We start from the raw sequence: 11132 nt of genomic DNA, 5'->3' as shown, positions 1-11132 counted from the left end.
ACATACATTCTCTGTGGAACATCTAGACTTAAGGTCCTATTTGTTATTTATTATGATTATGCATGGATTCTGTCCAAAAAGCAAATGCAAAAACAAATGGTCGCAATTTAAAATATGATTATCAAAATCTATAATTAACATTGTATTATAAAATCTTATAATCCATAATTTGAAGAGAAAAATTTCGACACAGAATTTAAATTGTGACAGTCTCCAGCAAAAATAAACAGGACCTAACTAGATCTGCCTGCTTATATTGAAAGCAGCCATCACAATTCTTAGAAGGGGCGGAGCTGCACCTAGGGAAACTACCGCCATGACCCTAAAACACGTATAAACATCTCACTAAAATTTAAGATAAATTCAAATACATGTAGAATCTAACATATAACACATTAATCTAGCTTTAGTTATAGTAAAATCCTAGCTCTGCCGCTGTTGTTACATGCTTGCATGGCAGAAAGTCTCAACCAAAGGACGGAGAAAGTTATCTCGCAAAACTAAGAAATGTAATCGAGGCTTTAACTCGTGAACAAATCCACGCAAGAAGCAGTAGCAGGTGCAAACGGATCGAATGCAAATCGAGTAGTCTATTTCTTATATTGTTATCTATATTTTAATACTAATATGAATATATATAAATCCTAATATTTTTGAATGCAAATACGAACGGATTATTCGAATATGAATTAGCATCCGAATACGTAGATTTAGTTGTATGTGAATATCCTATAACTTTAACGATAAATTATGAAATAATAAATTTATTTGACATGAGCATGATAGCAATTCTAACATAAGTAACTTCATTTTTATTGAATTCATCATCTACCTTAAGGCAAAGAGCCACTTTTAATACAATACCATGACTTTAGATGCTTTTGGATCATTGGATGTGACATGAAAATGACATATTTATGGCTACAGTATACATGATACCATACCTAGCAGTAAAATAATAGTTAGGATTGGAAGAATTAAGTAAAATAATAAAATAAAAATAAAATTTTATGTTACTCAAATTTATATTATATACAAGTATTTCTATATATTCAGATACGGATAGTATCCATATCTATTTTTAGAAAAATGGATTCGGATATATACATATTCATATCTGAGAAACAAATTCAGATATATTCGCATCCGTATCTGTTTGTCAATCGAATATAAATTTTTTTCATATTTATATTTAATCGAATAAAAATATTAGATAATATGGATATTTATTCTCTATTTTCCACCCATAGTAGCATCATCACTTCCGACGAGCTGCGACCTGACACGCTGGGGATGGGCGAACAGGGGCGCGGAATTAGTGCGAGAGCGAGAGGCCGGAGAAAGGCGCGACAGGGCGGGGACAGCGGGACGCGGCGTGGGCCGTGGAGCCCCCCCTGCCCGCCACCATGTCGCCCGTCTCCGCGGCAACCAGCGCCGCTCCGCACTTCGCGCCCGCGAGCTCTCTTTCCACCCACCGATCGCCGCTGTGGCGTGCCAACGAGATGGCCGTCCGCCGTCTTCCGCAGCACGCACAGGACACAGCTTCAGCTGGTGACGAATGGAGGTACCCAACCGCGCGTCTACACCTGCTCCGTTCCGTTCACACATGGTACCCTCTCCCAGTCCTTCTTCCCAAATATTTACTACGCCGAATATACCATGTTTTAGAAAATGTGCAATCAGACATTCCTCACTTTTAACTCATATTAAAGTTAACCGTGTGGACATGATCATATTTATATCTTTTGTAAAAATATTTGCATCCCCATGTACAATTTTAGGTGGAGGTTTTTATGAGCATGATAGCGGTGAGGATGGTCAAGTCGGGATAATTTCGTATTTGATATTGTAAACTATATAGTTATGGATCTCATATGTCAGAGATATATTTATAAAAATTTGCAAAATTATAATAATATAGGAGGAATTCGTGCAATGAAGGGGGCTTTTGCTACGAAGTGCAAATAAACTCTACCTGTATCCAATACCAAATAGATATTTATGTTATATAAGAGAAACATCGGATCAGATAGTCCATAACTGATGGGATATCTAAATAGATAGTGTAACAAAGTTGCATGTAAATGGTTCGTGTTTACGTGAGGCATTTCGCGGCTAGCATGTCAACTTCAAATAACTGTATTTGTACATGGTTTTGCTTCAGCAGATCCCTTTAATAAGTAGGTTACCAGTATCAAAGAATATAATCACTCGTTACTTTTGAGATGGAGCAAATCTGCACCCACAAATTAATGAATGAACCAAATTGATAACTATATACAGATATACGTTACAAATAAATGAAATTTTAGCTCCAAGCTTGCAATATGAATAACAATCTATATAATCATACGGGGTTCATTTGAGCGAAATTATAGTTATGGGGCGTTTGTTTCACAGGTCCATAACAAACTATTTTCTAGAAAAGAAATTCATAGGCTCACCTTCATCAGCATACCCTTTTTTTAAGTACAAGTTCACAGGCACTCATGTTGACACTTACCTCGTTGGTGCACATTCGCATATGCATTTACTATTCTTTCTTTAGAATTAAAGATTTAGAGAATTAATTAGAAGAAAATATGAACACAGAGTCTGTAACTGGGTGGGCAGATTCCACCACAACTGCCCTATGCTAAGTCCACCTTCATCAGCGTACCCAATAGATCGCCTTGGCACTCTAGCTAAGGCATTGCCGCCTGGGCAGCAACAAGGTACCTTAGGGTCTGTTTGTTTGAGCTTCTGTTTTTAATTTTTTTGAAAAATTGTGTTTTTGATTTTTCTGAAAAGCTATTTTTGGAAGTAGACTGTTGGCTTCTACAATAAATTTTTAACTTCTCAGCACATAACGTCTCAGAAAAGCTACTCTCAGCGAGCTTGTTAGCTTCTAATTTATTTTCCTCATAAACAGCTCTGATTTCTCCAGAAACCACTTCTCAACAAATCCGTTTGTTCTGACTTCTGACTTCTAGGCTTATGACAGAAGCAGAAACCAGAAGCAGCTGGAAACAAACAGGCATTTAACCTATCGAGTCAAAATTTGTATACCTTTTTAGAATTTGGCTACCGTTTGTTATTCTGCCAAAATTTGGTGATTAAATATCTCATTCTGCTCATCTTGTTCATTTTGGAGGTCAAATTTAATCAAAATCTGAACCACCAAGTTGGTGACATTAATTTTAGCATGGCTTACATGTGGCAAATTAGTGTGGAAACCAAACAAACGGCTTGTCCTTCCCAAGACACCTCACCTCCTCCCGTGCCTTCCCGCTGCCATCGCCCGCCACATTCGCCAACCATTGGCGACAACACAATTAATACATGGAAGAAAAAGGCAGAAAGGGCAATTGAGAGGCAACATGAAGTGGATGTTGTGGCGTACAAAATCATTCTAAAATATCATTCTCCGTAAAACAAAAAAACTACAAATGCCAAATTTTATTCAAATGTTGTATATAGAATCCAAATATTATGACAAAGTGAGTATAAAGGATTCAAGTGTCGGCGGCAGAGGAGACAAGTGGGCAAATTAGTTTTCAGTGGAGTGTAATTTTTTAATTTCAGTTGAGAAACAGAGAAGAGAATCCAAACTCTCTAAGTGTAATTTTTTACGATTTCAGTCGCCTAACATATATAATCTCTTTTTTATAATTTAGAATTTGATTCCTTGATGATAGTGAATCGTCTGTACTGATATCAAAGGATCCGGTGACAATATTCCAGAATAGAAAACCTAAAAAATCATTGGAAAAATAGAATAGAAGAAAAAAAGAAGGCACTCCTTTGCACGTTCCAGCTCCTCCCTCTCCTCCTCCACTCCTCGACGGTCTAATTTTTTTCTCCCTGGAAGTGGGCCGCTCCTCGATCTCCCCCACCGACAATGCCGCCGCGCCGCGCCCGGGCGCCGGCACTGCTAGCATCCTCGCGCGACCCACACCGCGGCTGAGGGAGCCCGACCACTGGCGGGCCGAGGGCGACCAATGTGCGAGCACGCCCGGCACGCGAGCCGCGTGTCACCGATGCCGCCGCCCGCGGGCGAGGACCCCGACGCGGCGCCCTGCTGCAGCGGCGCCGGCGACGGGGAGCAGGAGCGGGAGCGGGTGCTCCCCAACGGAGACCTCTACACGGGCCAGTGGCGCGGCGCCGTGCCCCACGGCGCGGGGAAGTACCTGTGGGCGGACGGCTGCATGTACGAGGGCGAGTGGCGCCGCGGCAAGGCCACCGGCCGCGGCAGGTTCTCGTGGCCATCGGGCGCCACCTACGAGGGCGAGTTCCTGGACGACTTCATGCACGGCGCCGGCACCTATGTCGGCGCTGCGGGGGATACCTACCGCGGCGCCTGGGCCAAGAACCTCGAGCACGGCGCCGGCGAGAAGCGGTACGCCAACGGCGACTGCTACGATGGCGAGTGGCGCGCGGGGCTCCCGGACGGGTGCGGACGATACGCCTGGCTCAGCGGCACCGAGTACGCCGGCGGCTGGCGCGCGGGGCTCATCCACGGCCGCGGCGCGCTCGTCTGGGCCAATGGCAACCGCTACGACGGCGGGTGGGAGGGCGGCCGCCCTCGCGGGCAGGGCACGTTCCGGTGGGCGGACGGCAGCCTCTACGTCGGGTTCTGGGGCCGCGAGGCGCCTTGCAGCGCCGTCCATCAGAAGGGCGTGTACTACCCATCCCCAGCGGCCGCGGGCGAATCCCCTCGGGCGCGCGACCCGAGGGAGGTGTTTGCGCGGGAGCTGCCGGAGTGCGTGCGCTCCGGCACCGAGGGCCCGTCGGCCCTGAGATCGCTCAAATGGCTGTTGCGGTCGGTCAGCGGGCGCGGGAGCTCGTCGTCCGGCCGGAGCAATGGCTCAAGAGGCAGCCTGGTGCACTTCTGGGGATCGGACGGGGACGTCAAGTGCGATATCGGAGACGACTGGAGGCGACGGAGCGTGAGGGAGGGGAGGGGGCTGCCGCCCCCGTCGCCGGCGCCGCACATAGCCAGGGGCGCGGCGGTGCGGGTGTCGAAGCGCCAAGGGGTGACCATTGCCAAGGGGCACAAGAACTACGAGCTCATGCTCAACCTGCAGCTCGGCATCAGGTGCATTTCTTGCCCGCGATCATTATGTACCTTTTTTTCTTGACTGGAAGATCATTATCTACTTGATCTCCGTGTGACCTTTTCTTATTGTTTTAGTTTAGGAGTTTGATAATTCCCCATTTGAGATCTCACATAATTCCTGAAGAAATCTGCATTGTGACTATGGTATCAGCGCCTCATTGGTAAACGATGAGTTATGAGCCATTGACAATGTATTCACTTTTCGGGAGAGCGCTGAAGCACCTCTCTGAAAAATTTCAATCATAGTTGCTAAGCCTAAAATTTTGTTATCACGCATTGAGAGTGTGAAACATCAAGCGAGCATATAAAGACTTGTATTTAGAGGAATGGCTTCAAACTGGAACAACATAGCATAGTCTGTATTTGATGTGTTAGCAGAGGATTCGCTGTTTTATGCTGTATATTCATCAGCATAGCACTCCCTCCAGAGTTGTCATCATTAGTTGAAATCCTGAAATGAAATTATATTCCACACACTCAATACTGGTTGTGCTTTGTGAAGTTATAAATCAAGAGAGACCATGCATGAACAACACCCCCCGACTTGCTCTATCTAATGGGGCAATTGCCACCATACTTTGGCAATCATGGTTTATTTCTGCATTTTCAGTTCTTTTGAGTGTGGTGCGTAATATATCAGCTAGATGCATCCCTAATTGTTTTCATATATTTTTAAGGAGCGAATTTGTTCTCATATTAAGAATGTCATATTCCTTTCTACAATACAAATAAATTTCTTATTTCCTGAACGTGTTATCTGGAATAGGCATGCAGTAGGAAGGCAAGGTCAAGCTATATTAGACCTGAAATCATCAGCATTTGACCCAAAAGAGAAAGTGTGGACAAAATTCCCTCCAGAGGGCTCAAAATATACCCCTCCACACAATTCTTGTGATTTCAAATGGAAGGATTACTGCCCAAAGGTGTTCCGGTTGGTCATCACTCCGATAATAAATATGCATAGTATATGTAACCATTTCAATGTGTTATGCTCATCAACACACGCATCTGTTCTGAACTCAATTGCAGGACACTGCGCAAGCTGTTCAAGGTTGACCCAGCTGACTATATGTTATCCCTCTGTGGAGATGATGCTCTTCGTGAGCTCTCGTCCCCTGGCAAGAGTGGAAGCTTCTTTTACTTGACGAATGATGATCGCTACATGATAAAAACAATGAAGAAATCTGAAGTAAAGGTATGGCCTTTGCTGTCTTTTTTTTCTACATGCTTTCTAAGCATCTTAGATGGGCATAAGTTTATTTTAAATGTATGGATTACCCGTTACCATACAGATGCTTCTGAGGATGCTTCAAGCTTACTACAAGCATGTCCGTGCATTCGAGAATACCTTAGTGACAAAGTTCTTTGGTCTACATTGTGTGAAGTCTGGAGCACACCAGAAGAAGGTTAGAAAAGTATATTATTGCCCATTCCATCCTCATGAATAATTCTTGTTATTTGTTAATGGATATGCAATATGCCATTTTTTATGGATAATATCTTTGCCTGAGTGTATGTTTCTTACTTACTACCCAGGTTCGTTTTGTCATAATGGGAAACCTGTTCTGCTCTGATCATACTATTCATAGGCGATTTGATCTGAAAGGATCATCTCTTGGCCGTATAACTGACAAGCCACAGGCAGAAATTGATGAATATACAACTCTGAAAGACCTTGATCTTAACTTTGTCTTTCGGTTACAGAAACAGTGGTTCCAAGAGTTCCAAAGGTGTGACGTTTGATGCCTAATTCTCAAATCATTACGACCTAAGCACCAGTCAGCACCATGCTATTTTTATCCCTTGTGCTAATGTAGATGTTAAATATCTTGAAGCAGGCAAGTGGACAAGGACTGTGAGTTCCTCGAGCAGGAGAAGATTATGGATTACAGTCTTTTGGTGGGTGTACATTTTAGAGGTAATGGAAACATACCTGATTCTGAAGGTTGGTTGAAAACTTAAATGCTGACTTTGTTATGTCATTGGTTGAAGGTGCCATTGACATTGATGGTGAGAAATCTGCAACACCTCGTCTTTCAAGATGGGACAGGGATCACTTTCTTTCTGATCCAAACAGGTAAAGATTCTGAATTATTCTTCTCAAAATCCTAGTTATATATGTTTTGTCTCAGTCCAAATCATTTGCTCAGTCTGTACGAGGTACCAGAACCTAACTCACCATTGGGTTAATTCGTTCTTCAGCCTCTTAATGTGCTAATTGATATGCTTTCTCCACCCTAAAGGGTGATTGCCCTTGATATCTCCCCATTAAACAATGTTTGATGAGAGCCCTACTGTAGTACTGTCTTGTACATTCCTTTTTACATTTGACAGCTTTACTGTACATTGCTATACTAATACATTGATCTTGAGTATTGATGGGGGCTAAACAATTAGTCAGCTTGAAAACATAATCAGGTTAGGGCTATAATAGGTGGTTGGCACTATTACCTAATGACTGGGATTCACTTGATGCATCATACATTTTCTTGAAAATTACATCTGATAAAGGCTCTTGTTCATGCCTTCTACGATGAGATAATTAATTTGTTTGGCTGAACAGGTGGTCGACAATTAAACTTGGGGCAAACATGCTATCAAGAGCTGAACTGACAACCCGAAAGAACGATAGTGATGTTGGAGAGCCAACCAGGGAGTACTGCGATGTTATATTGTATTTTGGGATTATAGACATACTTCAAGACTATGATATAGGCAAAAAGCTTGAGCATGCATACAAATCTTTCCAATATGACTCGACGTCCATTTCAGCAGTAGACCCAAGACAGTATTCCAGGCGCTTCAAAGATTTCATATACAAAGCGTTCCAAGAAGACAAAGTAGACAGCTGAAAGCATATTGAGACCTTGCGGCTGATATTGTCTGTGACTTTGAAAGGCGAAAGATCAAGCTGAGCAGGAGTTCAGCAGCTTCTGTAGAAGGCATCAGTGTGAACGAGATGCTGGAGCATCTGGTGATCCCTCGCTTTCCAAGAATCAGATTGGCTGACATGTAAATATAAGAAACTACATGCACAGATACAGAGTTCGGTATATTTACAAAGGGTAGGAAATGTTACTTACAGAATCAAATTATACATAAAAACATGTAACCGTCCGGAAGTGCCAAGGCATTCAGGGGTCGTAAATGCTCTTTGCCTGAGGATAACGTGGGCGTGGGCAACATTCTTTTCTTACTGTCTCGAAACCTTTCAGTAGATTGAGAGGAAAATTTTCAATTCCTCAGTTTTGTGCTACACAGTTCAGACTAATATCGGTCCAAAATCCAAATGTGATTATTTTGTCATCCATTATTTTGAATGTTTCCAATTTTCCATTAGTTTCTGAATGCTTCGATGATTATTTTGTCATCCATTATTTTGAATGTTTCCAATTTTCCATTAGTTATTCTGAATGCTTCGAAGTGCGAGGTCTGATGATGATGTTTCTGAATGTGAATAATTGTATCGGTTATTTGCAAGGTGAAATAATATGATTGCCACAAGAATTTGGCAAAGTTCCCGTATTCTAAGTGGGGGCTCAAGTACCTGGTTCAACAATTTGGAAATTGAACATCCAGTGGTTCATTAATTTTTTCTGTCCTGCATGTTATAAGAAACAGAACAGTGTCCTGATATTCTTTTTGAGTTTTCCTGTAACGACTTAAGAGCGTGTCTGAAGGATTAGACAAACATATAATTTTGAGAAACTTTTTTAACTGTTCATGTCAAAGTTCGAATTGAGTTATTTGAGTAGATCAGTTTCTTTCTTGATATATATAATCACATAACATTACGATTCATCTTGGTAGAATAGAAGGTGCATTGAATTTATAGATGGACTTATATTTATAACAGAGGGCGAAGACATGATAAACTTATATTTATAATTTTTTGAAGTGTGTTCGGTTGATAAGTAAACTTACCTAACTAAAATTTCATGCGTTGAAACCGGCACGAAATGTTTTTCTACAAGACACATGGAGCAAACATGCCCTTAGAAAGATTGTAGCGGACCATCTTTAAGACATGTATGTAATTTTAGTGATTAATGACAACATAGTCAATGTGACTAATATGTTTATCAAATATATATTTTAGTAAGTCTCATGGATGCAATACATAAAGAAACCACTGTAATCGGAACAAAATTTGATTACATTAGAGAAGTCTTAGGAGAAAAGCCCTCACCGGATAGTCTGGTGTAGAAGAAAGTGTATATACCGAAGCTTTATTTGCAGAAAAGAGCAAAACAGGTGAAGGCACCGGATAGTCCGGTGATGAAGGGTATAAAGCATCGGAGCAATTCTTACATAAGTGATTCCAAGTGCTAAAGAATGGAGATCATGTGACCGGATGGTCCAATGAATGTATTGTGTATACCGGAGCATCATCACCTAAGCATTTCTTGCAGAGAATGTGTCAGGAGTTGAAGATGTGAAGAGGAAGTGCACCGGAGTATTTTATACAGAGAATAAGTGGCGTGGTTTGGCTGAAGTTAACTCACAAGAAGGTCTGGTGATGAAGTTGAAGAATCCACCGGAGTATCCGGTGTTCAAGATGACTTTGAGTGGAATCCAACTGCTAGTTAATGATGGTGTACTCACCGAATTGTTCGGTGATTGTACTTCTGTTGTAAGCGGATAATTCGGTGTTAACAGTTTTTCTGAGCCGTTGGGTTAGCGGCTAGTGCACAAGTTTGAGGCTATAAATACCCCTTCACTCAGTCATTTGAAGGTGTGGCTGTCCAGAGAAACCCATATACACTTGAGAAGATATCCAATCCACCAAAGTGCTTAAAGTAATCATCCAAGAAAATTAAACACAAGATTAGAGAGTGTTTAGTGCTTATATAAAATCAAATTGTTTCCGATTCACCAAACCTATTCTTAACTCTTTCTGAACACTTCTACTTGACACCTATTTAAATGGATCGTCTCGCCGCTACCTTATCCTATTTCCATACTTCTGTCGCTACCTTGTTACGACTTCACTCCAGTCACAAGCCTAGCCTTAGGCATCCCCCTCCTTACGGTTAAGGAGGATCTCGGCAATATATGCAATTCCTGAAGAATGATTCTCATGAAGTGTCATTCTGTCCTACAGCTGATAGGGCAAAATTGCCTAGAGTGAGTTGTATCTAGGTGCTGCAACTTGAGGAAGGGATCTAGGAGTGATCCTAGTTTGTACCAAGTTGTACGTTGACACTTTAAAGTCTTGATGACTTACCGGCAATTTGAGTCGGAGTTGCTCAAGCTTGTTGACCTTCCGACTTGGTATGGAGCGGTGGCAAGACACGTGTATGGGGACGCGGAGACTCTTACCTTGGTGGCTCAAGCTCCAAAGTGATCACGATAGCAAACGATCGGAAGAGAGGCTAGTGGTGAGGCCTTACCTTAGTAGCTTGACGGCTCATCTGGTTTGAGGTCTTGGCTTTGTGGCTCAAGAGGTCATGATAGGGTGCCTACCGGGAGTATATTCTTGGTGGAGCTTCAATGTAGACTAGGGGTGGTATTCATGCCATCGGTACTACAGAATAAAAATCTCTTGTGCTGAGTTTGCTCTCTCTATCTTATTTACGCTTCTGTATTTACATTCCTGCAATTTACCTCCTAGATAGGTTGAAATCTCTTTTGAACGGTAAAGTAGACACATTAGATAAACCTAGAGTACATTTAAATATAAATTAAGATAGATTTATCTTGTGAAGATTTTGGAGCCAACTTGATTAGTTTTGTAAGTATCCTAATTCACACACTCCCGTCCTCTTAGGACATCACCGATCCTCACAATTGGTATGAGAGCCGGGGCTCATACCTTGACAAGGACATGCCATTCAAGTAGTATTTGAGACCCCATATCATTTTGATCGGTTAGGCTTCACTGCCTAGTGAGTTGTGACGTCCGGGGTTATGATAGATACCCATAATGTTCCATTTTTCGTTGACACAAATTTCCTCGTTGGAAAATTATTGCAAGCCAAGGGTCTAGATGTTTGGGAAGTCATCGAGAAAGGGATGAGACAACGCATCACCA

General features: G+C 42.2%; 1 protein-coding gene across 3 annotated transcripts; it reads left to right on the top strand.

Moving 5' to 3' along the window:
- The first annotated feature begins 3760 nt into the window (after positions 1-3760).
- On the top strand, positions 3761-8371 carry LOC133916077 (phosphatidylinositol 4-phosphate 5-kinase 6-like). 3 transcript variants are annotated; one of them, XM_062359577.1, is made up of 8 exons: positions 3761-5077; positions 5865-6029; positions 6128-6293; positions 6391-6504; positions 6635-6828; positions 6937-6997; positions 7091-7175; positions 7662-7848. In XM_062359577.1, the coding sequence occupies exons 1-8, from the start codon at positions 3981-3983 to the stop codon at positions 7709-7711; spliced, it is 1932 nt and encodes a 643-aa protein (XP_062215561.1). In that variant the 5' UTR covers positions 3761-3980; the 3' UTR covers positions 7712-7848. The 3 variants fall into 3 exon arrangements, with proteins under 3 accessions (XP_062215561.1, XP_062215559.1, XP_062215560.1); XM_062359575.1 differs by having other exon boundaries at positions 3762-5077; positions 6934-7016; positions 7662-8371; XM_062359576.1 differs by having other exon boundaries at positions 3763-5077; positions 6937-7016; positions 7662-8371.
- The last annotated feature ends 2761 nt before the right edge of the window (positions 8372-11132 follow it).

Source organism: Phragmites australis, chromosome 4 (genome assembly GCF_958298935.1).
Source record: "Phragmites australis chromosome 4, lpPhrAust1.1, whole genome shotgun sequence".
Lineage (NCBI taxonomy): Eukaryota > Viridiplantae > Streptophyta > Magnoliopsida > Poales > Poaceae > Phragmites > Phragmites australis.
This window is presented reverse-complemented; position numbering and strand designations above follow the sequence as displayed.